The sequence below is a fragment of the Microtus ochrogaster genome, chromosome 21 (genome assembly GCF_000317375.1).
Source record: "Microtus ochrogaster isolate Prairie Vole_2 chromosome 21, MicOch1.0, whole genome shotgun sequence".
Lineage (NCBI taxonomy): Eukaryota > Metazoa > Chordata > Mammalia > Rodentia > Cricetidae > Microtus > Microtus ochrogaster.
The window spans coordinates 42,506,404-42,522,633 of record NC_022022.1 but is presented as its reverse complement, the minus strand read 5'-3'; the positions used below and the strand labels follow the sequence as shown (position 1 = coordinate 42,522,633).

Here is a 16,230-nt window from a genome sequence, read left to right as displayed (position 1 = left end):
TGTGCTGTGTGAGGTCTTGTAGTGAGGTGAGGAGCTCTGCCGTGTGCTGTGTGAGGTCTTGTAGTGAGGTGAGGAGTTCTGCCGTGTACTGTGTGAGGTCCTTGTAGTGAGGTGAGGAGCTCTGCCGTGTACTGTGTGAGGTCCTTGTAGTGAGGTGAGGAGCTCTGCCGTGTGCTGTGTGAGGCCCTTAGCCGCCGTGGGGGAGGTGTTCGCCTCATTCTTCGTTCTGCCACCTTTCAGGTTTTTCTGATTGCAGTGACATTTTCAGAATTAATTTTTTGACTCTAACATTTGATGTAACATTAATGCTGCCTCCTGCTGGATTTTCTCTGCCTTAGTTCTCTTTTGGTGTCAGGAATGTTTCTTTTAAATTGAATCATAATGGTGAATTTTTAAAAGTGCTGGGAAATTCCATTCACTATGGTAAGTTTTTATTGGTAGTTTTAGATTCTGTTAGGAAGGTGGTGTATGTAATGGTCTCTAGTGATAATTCTGTAGCACTTGTTCCTGTGGAAACAGTTTTGAATTGGATTCAGTTGTTTCGAAACTAGTTCTTCATCAGTATTGTGCATATATTTATACATGTAAATGTAACTGATAAATTGTTTCTCTGTTCTAGTGTTGTAAAGAATGTTTCTGCCAGGTTGAACAATATTTATTTTAAATTGTCAAAAAATGTTTTCCTTTCATTGTATTTTTGCTTTAAAAGAGGTTTTTCTCTGTGTTGTAGTGATTTAGAACCAGGAGTATTTACACTTGTTTTCATTGTGTAGTGTAAGCTGAATGTAATTTCCTTTACCTGGTTTCATAGGAATTGCATCTCGGTGAAAACCAGATCGAAATGTTAGGCGCAGAGCATCTTCAGCACCTGCAGGCCATCCTGGTGCTGGACCTAAGGGGCAACAAGCTGCGGTCTGTGCCTGAGGAACTGTCCCTGCTGCAGTGTCTGGAAAGGCTTGACTTGAGCAACAACGACATCAGTAGGTATGTGTAAAGATTAAATGGCTAGAAATTAGAACTCATTCTGCATTGGATTGTGTTTTTGTAAGTCCTTTAAAAAAACTCTTAGTTACGTAGTGAGCTCATACTGTATAGAGAGAAAGATTAATTTTCTTCCTTGACAGCCAAGTACTGGGATTAAAGCATGCACCCACCACATCTGACTTATTTAAGAACTCTTAAGGGCTGTTTTGAATCATTTTCGCACATGACCTCATCTCCAGATAGTTATTATTCATGCTTTGACAGAACAAATATTTCATAGGTATCTATTGGGCTTGGATGATGAACCTAGAATTGAGAGAAACATAAGTGCTTGGGTGACAAAGGGTTTATGATTAGAGTACTTAGGCAGGATCAAGACTAGAGTGAAGCAGGTTAGTTGCCTGTTGCTACACACCTGAGTTCCAGCAGCTGATCTTTAAATTGGGATGTTTAATTTCATGTGAAAGTTAGTGTGTATGATCCGTACATCAGGAGGAAACAACACACACAGAGCTTTGGGAATTCTTAAAAGGGTCCAAGTAGAGAAGTCTAAGAATTTAGGCCAAATAATCAGTTTTAATTAATTCAGAGCCACCAACACACCATGAAGACACTGCCCTTGAGTGCAAGCTAATTAGAGCAGATCGTTGATGGTGGTGAGTGTGGTGCTCTGGAAAGGGGTGTTTGTGGGTGGTAGGCTTTAAAGATGGCCTGTCAGTTAGCACAGTAATATTTGTCACTAAGAAACATTTCTCAGTGCAGTTTGTTGGCAGCTGTGTGATGTAACTGCAGTGGCCACGGAGAGAAGGGGATGGAAATGGGGGAGATGAACCAGATGAGCTGATGTCTGGTTATGTTGGAGTTGGAGAAGAGCACAGTGATACGGAAAGAATGGTGAAAAGTTACTGTTTAGAACAGAATAGCCTTGGGGCTGGAGAGGTTGCTCAGTGCTTTAGATCAGTGACTGCTCTTCAGAGGTCCTGAGTTTAATTCCCAGCAACCACATGGTGGCTCACAGTTATCTGTAATGAGACCTGGTGCCCTCTTCTGGCCTGCAGCAGACTTACAGGCAGAACTCTGTATATTATAGTAAATAAATGGAAGGAAGGAGGGAGGGAGGAAGGAAGGATTAGTCTGCAGATCCTTAGCATTATACAGCAAGGCACACAGTAGGTTTTGAGTGGATGATGAAAGGGGATGTGGTTTCCAGCCGTTGGAGCTGTTTGTGCCCTCCAGACTTTGTAACATGGAATTCCTCACTGCTGCTGGAGCTGCTTGCCAGGAGGTAGCCAGCCTTCTTGTGTCTGAAACACCATATCATCTTCCACTGGGTAGCTGTTTCCTTCACTAAAGAAGCAGTGAAGGAAAAAAACAGATTGTAAGGTACTACTGAATTAGAATCTTACATAGTAAGAGCCTAGGGTTTGTTCTAGTTTTTGGAGGTGCCCTTGTGTAATTGGGTGAAGTCTGATTTATTACTGGGCTGGGATTGCTCATGGCTGGTTGTTTAGCATCTCTGTGAGCACCGGGCAGATAGAGCAGATGCCCTGTAGCAGCTTCTTTGTGTGTTTAGAACTTGAAGGGAAATATTTTAGGTTTGTTCATGGTTCCTCTCTGAGATGATTACATGGTATGTTGTTGTCACTTGTTACTTTATAGTCATACCTTGGTTGCTTCAGACATACATGTAATGCTTCCCTGAAATCAATCTGTTCTGTAGTCTGCCCTGCTCATTGGGAAACCTTCATTTGAAATTCCTGGCACTAGAAGGAAATCCTCTAAGAACCATTCGAAGAGAAATTATAGCTGTAAGTTCTATTAGAATTTAGCACTTTATTTTTAAATTAAAATTGAGGCATACATGTTGATGCACAAACCTTCCAAGTGCGCCTTGCTAACGGTGAGCCTCTGTCTCCCCCTTTCAGAAAGGAACTCAAGAAGTCCTAAAATACCTGCGAAGCAAGATCAAAGGTACTGCCATTTCCTCCTGTATTTTCCAGAGGACCAGGGTTTAATTCAACTGTGTGTAATTCTAGTCCCAGGGGTCTGACACCCTCTTCTTGACTCTGACAGAAATGCATGCAAGCAAAACATGCACACATAAAAAAATAAAAAACAATAAAAGTTATAAAGGAATATGACCAAACTCCTAAGGAAGTTCTAAATAACAAAACATTTAATTAATACTACTAATGCTTCACTTGGTCTTTTATTTCTGTTGCTACTATCTTTTGTTCTGTTTTTATGAGTGAAATAATCATATTGTGTTTGCTTGGGGCATAATTATTTAACAATTTTCTCAAAGTAGTTATTTGATTCACAGTCATGTGACTCTGTCATGTGCTTCTGTTGTGCTCCTGCCACTGTAACTCTTGTTGCTTTCGCTGTAGGATCGCTTCCGTTTCTGCTTATTAGTAAGGTGGTTGAATGTGTGAGTATGTTCACATGTCAGGAAAACAAACATCTTAGTGGTTTAATATCCAAAAGCTTATTCAAATTGCCAGATTTTAAATGATTGGAAATCATTAGCTTTATTGTATCACAGATGAAAAGATAGGTATATTATTTGGTAGACATTTGAAGGAAACAGTATTTTTCTGATGTTGGCCGGACCCTTCCACTGGGCCATTATTTTGCTGAAGAGAAAGGATTTCTTGTTGATGCTGTAGTTGTCTTATGAAGATTCTTTCTAAAGAAATAGCTGCCTGGTGGTGCAGGCAGGCGCAAGCCTTTAATTCCAGCACTGGGAGTTCAAGGACAGCCTGGTCTACCAAGTGAGTTCCAGGACAGATAGGACTGTTAGTTACACAGAGAAACACGAGCTAAATTGCCCTACAGTAGGATGATTTTGGGTGATGTGGGTAGAACTTTTATTTTCTACTAATGTGTTCTTAAATGAGGTCTGAGTTGTTGGGAATAAAGCATATGACTATTGGCTGGAGAGATGGCTGCACAGTTAAGAGCACTGGATGTTCTTCCAGAGGACCTGGCACCAACATGGCAGCTTACACCTGTCTGTAATTCCAGTTCCAAGGCCTCTGACATACCCACAGACACAAATGTAGTCAAAAACACCAATGAACATAAAATTAAAATAAATTATAAAAATAAATATATGACTTTGTACCAGTATTATTAATACTATGTAGAGATCATGTATGCTTTTATTATATATTATTAGCAATTTAAAGATGGCTTTGTAGTAGTAGTAGTATTCACTTTATATAACTTTCTTTTCCAGATGATAGTGGGACCAGTCAAAATGATTCTGTTTCTGAGACTGCCATGACACTACCAAGTGAATCCAGAGTCAATGTCCACGCCATAGTCACACTAAAGCTGCTGGACTATAGGTATGCAGTTTGTCCTAGTACTGCTCTGTGTTGTGACTAAACACCATGACCAAGACTCCGTCTGAAACAGTGTTTAATTCGGGGCTCACGTTATGTTCATGGTTACAGAGAGTTAGAGTCTTGGCAGCAAGCAGGCAGGCATAGTGCTGGAGCAGCATGCAGCAGAGGGAGGGAGGGAGGACAGACAGACAGACAGACAAAGCAAATTGGAATAATGTGAGCTTTTGAAACCTCAAAGTACACTGCCAGTGACACACCTTTTCCAATAAGTTCACACCTCCTAATCCTTCCACACAGTTCCTCCACCTGTGTTCCAAGCATTCAGATATATGGCTTTATAGAGGCCCTTCTCATTCGAACTATCAGAGTCCATCTGTATAGGAGATGCATTCAGTGCTCACGCTGTGGTCACACTGAAGCTACTAAGTACAGATATGTAGCCCACCTGCACAGCATTGCAAGGCCTATAGGAAACTTTTGAGAAAGAGTCTTTCAAAGAAAGGACAGCTAGTGAGGAGACAGAGTCATGGGAGCAGATTCCCCTTTGCAGGTTCCTTGAGAGAATTTAAAAGGGGGTTCCAAAAGGAACTTGAGTCAGAGAGGTAGAGTGGTTGAGTATCCAGGGAGAGGAATTGTGGGAAGGAGGTAGAGTGGCTGAGTATCCGGGGAGAGGCATTGTGGGAAGGAGGTTGAGTGCCTGAGTACTGGGGAGAGGCATTGTGGGAAGGAGGTAGAGTGTCTGATTATCCGGGGAGAGGAATTGTGGGAGGTCGTGAGCCACCATGTGGGTACTGGAAGTCAGACTTGAGTTCTCTAGAAAAAACAGCCAAATGTCCTTAAAGACTGAGCCATCTCTTCAGCCCTCTGTTTTGTGTGGTTTTTATTAAAGGACACTGTTGCCCTCACTGGGAATGAGGTAGGCTTTGGCCTGATGGCAGTGTTCCATCTTTCTGGGTAGTGTCTGGGAGGCGGTGGCTGCTGCATCCTTTCGTTCTCTCTCTTCCTGCTTAGCCTCCCCTACAAGAGTATTTGACTCAAAACAATGTTAGTTGCAAAAAACTATGAGAGAGATGTGTGGATTAATGTTAACACTTTTATGGTGATATTTTATTACAAGAATATGTGTGACAGTTTAGTATTTAATTTCTCAAATTCACTAACTAGTATTTAGAGAAAATTTTATGCTCGAGGGCGAGTCTGTTAAATAAGAACTATCATTTAGTTAATGAAAAGCTTGACTAACAAGCAGTTTGGGAAGTGATTACCTCATGTTTGTGAGTGGAACTGAGGTGATGTCTCATAGTTGCACTGCATTCTGGGAGCACTAAAGCACTGATGGTGTCCGTGTACAGAGTAAGGGAAGCATGAAGTTCCTACATTATGAGGGGTATCCTGCAGAGGTGTGAGTATTGGTCGGGCGCATCTAGCCAGCCCTTTTGCTCACACTCTTTCTTGTGTGGTGTTAGGGTGGAGAGATGGAGGAGTACAGACTCCAGACCGATAACTTTTCTCTACGGAATCTATGAGCTCATGTGGCTCCTCACCCACGTGTTGGTAGTGAAGAGCTCTGTTCACATTACTCTCACTCCACCCTTTAACATGTGAGTTGGAACCCCTGCACCTATTCTGTGTTCCTCCAGTCATATGGCATTGTTATATATGTCTACATATGCATAAGCCATGGCATAACTATCAAAGGCTGCTTTTCAGATTCCAATCCCAGAGCAAAGGTCATCAGTGTGGTCCCATAGATAGTCAGTTCACCCCTTCTCCTCCTGTCTCTGCCACACACTAGAGGAACAAGAAGGTGTTGTGTAGGTGGTTACATGACACTAACTTAGTGCAGGGTTGCACTCATTATCTGCAGCCATCAAAGCTGACAGATCTTACAAATTTTTTTAAAAAGCTTGGTTTTAAAGTCAGATTCAGCTCCAATCATAGGCAGAGAAATGGACCATGCATTCTCTGAGTGTCTGAACTTTGAAAGTATGTCTGTCTTGTTCATGTGACCGAGTGGGGCATTCTGACCTCACAGAGCTTCATCTGTAGATACCATAAACATGCTGGTAAAATCTGTAAAGGCCTTTAGAAGTAGGGAATAGAGATTACATATTTTCTGGACAGTTAAGAATGTTTTATTTTTGAACTGCTTCTTACTTAGTGATAAACAAGCAACCTTGATTCCTGATGACATATTTGATGCCACAAGAAGCAACACCATTGCTTCCGTCAACTTCAGTAAGAACCAGCTGTGTGAGATCCCCAAAAGGTAGGATGGCCTCATGATGCACTGTTCAGGTTGGCCTTGTTTTTGTAGTTGCATCTTGGAAAGTAGGTGTTAGTTTCCTGAACTGTTTATTGCTGTGTGATGTTTTTGCTCTTAACTCTTTTGGCTCTCTGGGGGTCCCAGCACCCAACTCCCAAACAAATCACACACAGAGGCTTGATCTTAGTTATGAATGCCCGGCCTTAGATTGGCTTGTTTCTTCCCAGCTTTTCTTAACTTAAATAAATTATGCTGTCTATCTCCCTTTTGCCGCTGGGTTTTTTCCTTTTCTTTCTTCTGTCTATCTTACTTCCACTCTTACTCCATGACTGGCTGGGTGACTGGCCCCTGATGTCCTCCTCTCCTTGTTCTCTTGCTCTCCCTTTCCCTTGTCTCTCCTTCTGCTCATACTCTCTGCCTGCCAGCCCCGCCTATCCTTGCTCCTGCCTCGCTATTGGCTGTTCATCTCTTCATTAGGACCATCAGGTGTTTCAGAAAGGCAAAGAATCACAGCTTCACAGAGTTAAACAAGTGTAGCATAAACAAAAGCTGCACGCCTTAAAATAATATTCCCCAACAGTTAATGATAGAGGGGGCTGCGAACCGTGTTTCCACTGCTCTGAAAGATCCACAGGCTCTTAAAATTCCCTGCTTTATGCTGTAAACTGGGGAATTAGCTGTGAGAATCATTAGCTCTAAAATTGCTAGTCTTGTATAATGAAGTATAACAGTGAGACTCCCACTACCAGGCCCACAGGGAGGAATTGTGGTTTCACTGCAAAGCTCAGTACAGCTGTGTGTGCTGTTTCTCTGTTAGCCAGTTTGACCCGGATCTGCCCAGACACACGTGTATCTGAGAGCAAATCAGATAGCCTTCTAGCCCATCAATAAAATGAACCAGAAGAGGGACAGGTCTCCTTTTGTAATGGTCTATCTTGCTTCAAGACCTACATCCCAAGAGTTCTCTGTAAATAAGATACATTTTATAGTTTGCCCTTTTAGACATCTGAAAATCTGGGCAATTCTGTGAAAGCCATTCAGGTTTTTTTGGTAAATCATTTGGCCTTTGTGGCATCTCTGTTTTCTTGTGTTTTGTCTTTCTCTGTTTTTCTTTAGGTGTCCATGTGTGTAAACAGAGACTCCTGCTTTTTCATATTCCAACTGCCCAGACCTGAATAATCACACAAAAACTATATTAATTACAACACGGCTTGGCCAATGGCTCAGGCATGTTCCTAGCTAGCTCTTACATCTTAAATTAGCCCATATCTATTAATATGTATCTCGCCATGAGACTGGTTTACTGGTAAGGTTCTGGCGTCTTTGTTTTTCAGCAGTTACATGGCATCTGCCTAATTCTGCCTACTTTCTCCCTGCATTCATTTTAGTTTTCCTGCCTACCTTTATTATGCCCTGCTATAGGCCAAAGCAACTTCTTCATTAACCAGTGGTAATAAAACATATTCATCGCATACAGAGGGCATCCCACATCACATGTGTGTACTAAGTACATCATACTTAACTGGAGTAAAGGTGGATGCTGGAAGAGATGCTCCTGGCTTCGCTCACTTGCTTAGGCTTCTCTCTGTTTTATTCCACAGTCGTCATCTTCTCTTACCAGGGATGCTTGATTTTAAAAAGCAGCTTAGAAAGCCAGAGAAGACAGCACATACTGCCTTCCTCTAGAGTGCTTCTAATCCATTCTCCCTCTCTTACATAAAATTTTTAATTCATAATGAATATTCATAAAATACTGGATGAAATGGAAGGACATGGCATACAGTCTTATCACTGATATAGATGTTATCTTAGTGACATTTGACATTTGCAATTTTATGTGTAATTTGTTTCTCGACTGCTTTATTTACAATATGTATTTCTCAATTTCTTTTTCCTTTGTATTTCAATATTTCATAAGTAATATTTTTAAAGTCTAATTTAGCATGTACTAGGTTACCTACTTATAGCAGTAAATAAAACACTGTTTTTTGAGGCTAAATTTTCAGAAAAATTCCTGTGTTGAGGGATATGACCCTTGACACATGTCTATCCAATTACTTTTTAAATATTTTCGGTTACACATTGGCGCTCCCTTCCTCCCTTCATCTTCAGCACTAGCTGTGATGGTCTTTTCTTTTCTTTTCTTTTCTTTTCTTTTCTTTTCTTTTCTTTTCTTTTCTTTTCTTTTCTTTTCTTTGCTAATGTGATGGACCAAAAAATGCTGTTATGATTTCATTTTATTTGGCAGATTTTATCAGTCATATAATTAAAATGACCAAAGTTGATTAGGTTTAGTACAGATGTTTAAGCCTTCTTTTTCAACTTAAGCTGCTTTGGGGTAAAGACTTGTCACACCTAGAAACCGGCTTCAGATCTTGTTTTAACCATGATTGGATTTAATGATAATTTATAACTAATATTATTTAGAAGGTGGTATGTCAAATTAAATAAAAATATCATTTTATGTGTATAGTGTTTTGCCTGGAATCGCTTGAATGTCTGGTACTGGTGGAGGACAGAGAGTGTGCTGCATACCCTGAAACTGGAGTTAACAGTTGTGAGCCACCACGTGGGTCCTGGTAATCAAAATTGGGTCCTCTGAAAGAGCAGCCAGTATTATTAATGATGAAGCCATCTCTCCAATCCCTAAAAATAGTTTGAGGTGCCTACATATGAATAGTATGTGTGTTGTCTAAAATACTATATTATTAGTGTCTAGCAATATATTTTATGAATTCAATTAACTGCCGAAATAAAATATTGTACTATGGTAGCACCCAGGTCTGATTTTTTTTTCTTTTGTGTCTTAATTACATTAAATATATAATCAGTGGATTTTTTTAAAAATTAAACTTCACTATGAATTTACTGTCAGATTGACGCCTTGGTCAGATCACTGTAAGACCTTTTTTTTGTTTTTAATTTTGAGTTTACACAGCCAGTCTGAAATTTTTGTGAGGAACTGAGATCCTGAAAGTCATGGCAAGGAGAAGGGATGTTGTTCCTTCTCCTATGATTGTTTCACTTTTGAATTAGTACTAACAGTTATAATTGTTTTTGTTTCAGGATTATTGAGCTGAAGGAGATGGTATCAGATGTCAACCTTAGTTTTAACAAGCTTTCCTTTATATCCCAGGAGTTATGCTTGCTTCAGAAATTGACATTTTTAGATTTAAGGTACTTGAAAATACTGTTACTTGACACTTTAAAAGTTATGATTGATTTCTGAGTTTTTATATCATGTTTTCATTGGTGAGTATGGAACCTGGTCTTCGGTGTTCTAATTATGCTAGGGGAATTATAAAATTAAGTTATTTAGACATTTTAACCAGACTTCCATTGTAAATATCTTATAACTTAGATTATGAGATAAAAATATCTAAGAATTTTTTAAACCAGGTGTTGTGGCACTCACTTTATTTATTATGTATACACTGTTCAGTCTGCATTGTGCCTACAACAGGCCAGAAGAGGGCACCAGATCTCATTACAGATGGTTGTGAGCCACCATGTGGTTGCTGGGAATAGAACTCAGGTCCTCTGGAAAAACATCCAGTGCTCTTAACCTCTGAGCCATCTCTCCAGCCCCCTACCTAAGACATTTTTTAATCAATATTCTTTAAATTCTTGTCTAAGTGAAATGACAGTTAGTACATGGAAAATGTCTCTCCTTCGTGTTGTTTATTGCTGAAGTAGATAATGGAGACCAGACCAGCATCCCCTCTGCTGCTCTATGGTGCCTGCTTGCTTCCCACTGGGACATTAAAGAGACAGAACCAAGCAGAAGAGCCCTGACTGGAGCAGAGCTAGAACCTGCCTTACACTCTGTGGGAATCTGAGCAAGCTTCATTTAAACAAAGTCAGGGAGAAGCTGACAGCTCCTAGAGTGACACCAAGTGTCTCGGGGTTACATAGTGTTTGTCTTTGGGCCTTGACACTGTATCTGCTGTAGATTGTTTCTGTTGCCTGGGCTTCTCCTAGTGCTTCCTTCTAGCAGGAATGCTTTTAGTTGGCATAAAGTATAGGTGAGGCAGGAGGACCTGCCTGCACCAAGTGTGAGCTTTTTCTGCTCTGGGGTGTCAAGAGTATAAAGCTGATGGAACAGAGGGAAGGGAGGTCCCCCTGGCTGCTGTCTGGTTTGTTTGTTTGTGTTTGTTTTTGTGGGATATTTTTGTCCTAGACTTGTGTGTGTATGTGTCTCTCTTTGTAACTGTTCTGAAGTCTCTACGAGGAGGATTCAATCTTCTCTCATGTCTGACAGCACAAAGACTGGGCTGTGCAAGCACAGCTTCTGCTGACAGTGTTGTACATAGAAAAGGAAGGATGCAGGAGAACACTCAGATTAATAAGAATTGACAATCACACTTGCATTTTTTATTCCTCCTAGGATTTAAACTTGTAAAAATCTGTAAAGTTTAAAACCCATGTTTTGATTTCCAATTTAGGAATAATTTTTTAAGTTCTTTGCCAGAAGAGATGTCATCACTGACAAAACTGCAAACGATCAATCTTTCCTTTAACAGGTAAGAAAGCATTGGGGGCCAGCTGAATAGGAAACCTTTAATTTACCATATCTTACTGCCAGGTTTTATTTTCATTTCATTCTACCTGAATGTATTGTTGCTTAGAATTCTCATGATTGACGCTGAGCTGGTTGTGGTTGTTATTCCTTCTACCACTCCAAGAACTCAGCTGAGTAATTGTGGTTGTTGTAGGGCAAGTGAGGAGAGCTTTTGAGATGCCTGAGATAAACACTGAAAATCCAACGTTAGCCAGGAACACCTGTCTCTGGCATCTGACAGTTTGGTTTAGACAATGAAACCAGTGTTTGTGACAGTCAGTCATCTTTGGAAGAACTCAGAGTGCTTTTGTCTGGAAGCCTCCGGCAAACAAACAAACAAAAAAAAAAACCTCACATTTTACTTAATTAGAGGTGATTAATGATAAATAAAAGTAAATTAAGAAAGAGTACCCTCCTGAGAGCAGCCTTTAGAGCCCCAGAGAGCTGTCACATCCGTAAGTGGGAGACTTAGTCTCATCTTGTGTTTGATTCTTATAATCATTAGTACCTTCTCTGTCTGCTGAATTCATATTCTAAAGTCGGTTTCTTATTTTCTGGAAAAGTTGAATATAGGACTTAAACCACACTTAAGTCATCTGTTTTTGAGAGTCATTTGGCCTTTAGCTCAGTACATGGAGGTGTCCTTTTTATATCGTAATAGGTTCAAAGTGCTGCCTCCAGTTCTGTATGACATCCCCACATTAGAAGCAGTTCTGATCAGCAACAATCAGGTTGGCTCTGTGGACCCTCACAAGATGAAGCTGATGGAAAACCTGAGCACTCTGGACCTTCAAAACAACGACCTCCTGCAGATCCCACCAGAGCTCGGGAACTGTGTGCAGCTACGGTAACTTCCCTTCTGGGGGGCTTACAGTTGAACTTCCCTTCTGGGGGGCTTCCAGTTGATTTGTTGATTGCATGCTTTGTTTTGTTTTGTTTTTTGTTTTTGTTTTCTTGCAGGAAATTGAAACAACAGACTTAATACCTTGTAACAGTAATAGTTAACCAAACACCTAATTTTTCTTTTCAATTTCACCAGATAATTTTTGGCTTTATATAACACCATATATGTATAAATAGACTGTTTCTCATAGTATTTTTGTCCCAGTATATGCTTAACATCCAGAACTGCACTGGGGCAAAGGGCGGGAAGAGCTGACCCTCCTTAGCCTTGCTCGGGATTTCTGAGTCAACCCGTCGTGCGGTCCATCTCCTCACTGAGTTGTACTAAAGCTTTGTCTGTCTGAGCAAACAGAAGGGAGTCTGAGACGTCAGCAGAAAGCTGCTTCATTCTGGAAAGCAGCTGTGGTTTTGGCTGCTCGTTTGTAGTGAGTTGTAAGAAACAAATACAGTTGCTTGTATCTGTAAAACAAGCCTCAGTGTTTGCTGCAGTTATGAACCCCATCAGTGTGTATACCTTAATTTACTACTTCCTCGTAAATACATACTGTAATTTATGACTGAGAGAAGCTTAGCATGTTTTTCTGTAAGAACGTTTGTACCCATGGAAACTAAGCAGCGTTTTAGTACTGCATGTGGAGGTTGTTTAATTTATTTATTTTATTTTAGTTTTTTTTAATATTTATTTATTTATTTATTATGTATACAATATTCTTTCTGCGTGAATGCCAGAAGAGGGCACCAGATCTCATTACAGATGGTTGTGAGCCACCATGTGGTTGCTGGGAATTGAACTCAGGACCTTTGGAAGAGCAGGCAATGCTCTTAACCGCTGAGCCATCTCTCCAGCCCCTTTATTTTAGTTTTTGAAACAAAAGAGTCTCACTATATTGCTCATGCTAGACTTGAGCTCTGTACTTGCCTGCCTTGGTTTCCTAAGTGCTGGGTTATAGGTGTGGATTTTCACCCCTGCCTGTGTGGAACAGGAAAGTGTAAGAAAGGATGCCTGATTGCAGTGTGATTGCAGATGCCCTATCAGACTTCATGGACTCGCCCCCTTGAGTGGTGTCAGTTTTCTCCAGTTCTGGGCATAGCTGCAAATCCAATAATTTGGGGTTACAGACAGATTTGAAGTGGATAGATTTGAAGATATAGAACATGTGCACCACGAAAATCAACTGCAATTATTTTCTTTCTAGAAGCTAAGAACCTTAAGTTTTTCAAAGAATTTCCAGGTAGCATGTAATTATCTGAAGGATATAGATGAACCTTATAATGCTGTGTGAGCCATTTTATTTTTGTTTACATAAAAACTTAGGTTAGTAAAGTCTTTTGATTGAAGATATTTCATTAATTTCATAAACAACTTGCCCTTAATCATAAATTGAGTCTTATTTCCAAATGTGTAAGTGAACTATGTACATGTTCCTCTGGTCAGGGAGGGATGGCAGACTTATGTGGATGGCCCTTGGAGTGTAGAGTGAGCTGTGATTGCAGTGTCCTTGGAGGTAGAGTGAGCTGTGATTGCAGTGTCCTTGGAGTGTAGAGTGAGCTGTGATTGCAGTCAGTGTCCTTGGAGGTAGAGTGAGCTGTGAACGCAGTCAGTGTCCTTGGAGGTAGAGTGAGCTGTGAATGCAGTCAGTGTCCTTGGAGGTAGAGTGAGCTGTGATTGCAGCGCCCTTGGTATGGGTCATTGTCAATTTGCTTGTTCACTTGCTCAAATCTATTTTATTACTTAGTGTGTGGTCATGTAAAATTGAGAGGAGATTAACTGGTAGTTCAAATCACAGTGCCACCATTTAGCTACTGTTTATCCTAAATATGGCTTTGTCTTTCCAGTTCTGTATTGCCCTGCCTTTAAAGTCAGAAATATTAATGATGCCTGTACCATAAGTCTGTTAAAACCAATGGAGCCTGTGAATGTAAGCTCCATAATGTGCCTCTCATGTGACAGTCACCCTGTGCTGGTGGGTATTGTAATTCTAGCTGTCCGCATATTTAGTTGGGTTTGTAAGAGACACATAAGTAAAAATACACACTTATAAAATTGCAAATTATAGTTTTATTTCATGAAAAGAGAATCACTAATAGGAATGCTTAATTTTCTTGTTTCTTCCATCAGAACACTACTGCTAGATGGAAATCCCTTCCGAGTTCCTCGAGCAGCCATATTGATGAAAGGCACAGCTGCTGTGCTGGAGTATTTGAGAGACCGAATCCCTGCCTGAGTCCAGCGGGCATCCCACCCTGCTGCTCATTCTGGATAGGAAGGGCCAGCCTGCAGTGCTGCTGTATCCCAGGTGTCGCTGTGTTCACTCCACTAAATGTGTCGTTTGTGAAGTACTGTGAGTGTTTATAATGGTGTTGGCTGCAACACATCTTAAATGTTTTGCCAACTCATCCGTTATGACATTGCAAAAACTTCTTATTTCATGAGATTTAATATAATGATAAGGCAACCATCTTTTTAGATCGGGGTTCCTCCTGGTTTCTTTTTATTTTCCATATAATGTGAACTGAACAAGACTGTATTAGCTGTAAGTCAGCAAATTTTACTAAGTATTATTCTTTGGCATTTGAAAGAAAATCAGGCTTTTTATTGCCCAGGAATTTAAACTTTCTGTGTGGTCAGTGTCAATGCATTTTATACTTAGGGTTTTTGGTGTTTTTATTTTCTTACATTTTTAACTTCATATATGTGTATGGGTGTCCTTTATACCAACCTGGTACCTCTTATTCTAGCACCGTGATTCTGAAATCTGCTTACAGCCTGATTAAAGCTAAACTGGCAGTTTTACAGTAATTTTCTAAAAGGGAATTAGTTATAAGCAAGCTTAATTTAATAAAAACCAAATATAAACATTGTTGTTTACACTGAAATTATCAAATGCAGGTTATGAGCCATCCAGGCTCACCATATGATTGTGTCAAGAAGCCAGTTGAGTAGTAGCATGTGTCAGCGGGCGGAGGACGGAGGTAGAGAACTTGCAGGTGATTGAGGCTGTTGATGTTAGGGAAAGTCAGTGCTAACAAAGATACATGCTTCATGTTCATAATAAAAGTTACATTTTTAGAAAAAGAAACATACCTTTTCCATGTCACAGCTCCCTATCAGAATCTGCTTCCATAGTAAACCAGACATCGTGTAATAAGGTGATGTTTTATTATATATACAATAAAGAGACTTTTATGTTATTCAAAACACTTTTTTAAATACTGAAAAATTTGAGTACAACAGAACCTAAAAATGGCTCTGCTGTACACCGCACAGCGCAGTTATCTGTACAGAGCGCATCTGCAGATGCTTCCAGACTACACCCTACCTACCCTTAACTCAGTGCTAGCGCACAAGACAGCTGGAGAGCACAGACACACTGCAGAGGGGAAATACAGGTTAGCGGAACTTTGCACATAAGATTAAACAGCTTTCAAGGTTGTTATGGTCTCATATGGCAAAAAACCATGAAGTACATTCACAATCTATGTTAGTAAATTAGTGTTTCTTCATTCAGTTTTATTTACATCAGTATGTAGTTCAACTAAAAAGTACTGTTAATCATGTTACATTGTTTTTTTAACACATACAAAAATGACAACTTTTATATATAATTTTAAGCTCAAAATCACAATTATCTCAAAATATTAATTACAATACAGCCATTTCAATTAAACATATCATGGTTTGATTTTTATATAAAATGGTAAACTTTATTATTAAAGTAAGCAATTTGTTTTGAATTGGCTAGAGTACACCCAAGTAGAAAATCTAAATGTGATGTGTGAGGTGTTTGCTGCCCCTCCCACCCAGTTTGTATGGAGCCACCTAGGCTAGCAAAGAGACGGAAAAGGCCCCGGTTTATAAGTATTGAGCCTCATTTGCTAAACTGCCTTGGCTTCTTGGTTCTTGGTAAAAAGCTCTACGAAGGGAGTGTCCATAGACTGCAGTGAAATGCATGCAAATATATACAGCGTGTAGAATGTCAGTTCACCGACACACATCGAAATGTCCACATAGACGGCAAAGGATGGATGGAAGGAGCACTTCACCTGCCACGTGAGTGTTGTCAGCTAGAGCAGAGTTTTAGGAATGAGGTCTCAGTTTAAGCTCTGACAGGAGGAGCCCTGGTTACTGTGGATGTGTTATCTGGGCGCCACACTTATGTAGT

At 40.2% G+C, this 16,230-nt stretch overlaps 1 protein-coding gene across 3 annotated transcripts in view; it reads left to right on the top strand.

The window, feature by feature from the left end:
• The window catches only part of Lrrc40 (leucine rich repeat containing 40), a 28,871-nt gene extending 13,605 nt beyond the window's left edge, over positions 1-15,266 (top strand). For 2 of the 3 annotated variants that reach the window (XM_005357449.3, XM_026784012.1), the window contains exons 7-15: positions 812-984; positions 2,705-2,792; positions 2,910-2,955; positions 4,226-4,337; positions 6,499-6,606; positions 9,670-9,780; positions 11,049-11,126; positions 11,826-12,011; positions 14,187-15,266. In XM_005357449.3, coding sequence (XP_005357506.1) covers positions 812-984; positions 2,705-2,792; positions 2,910-2,955; positions 4,226-4,337; positions 6,499-6,606; positions 9,670-9,780; positions 11,049-11,126; positions 11,826-12,011; positions 14,187-14,292 — 1,008 coding nt within the window. In that variant the 3' untranslated portion in view covers positions 14,293-15,266. The remainder of the gene's footprint in view (positions 1-811; positions 985-2,704; positions 2,793-2,909; positions 2,956-4,225; positions 4,338-6,498; positions 6,607-9,669; positions 9,781-11,048; positions 11,127-11,825; positions 12,012-14,186) is intronic. The other variant, XM_026784011.1, reaches the window with a different exon arrangement.
• The last annotated feature ends 964 nt before the right edge of the window (positions 15,267-16,230 follow it).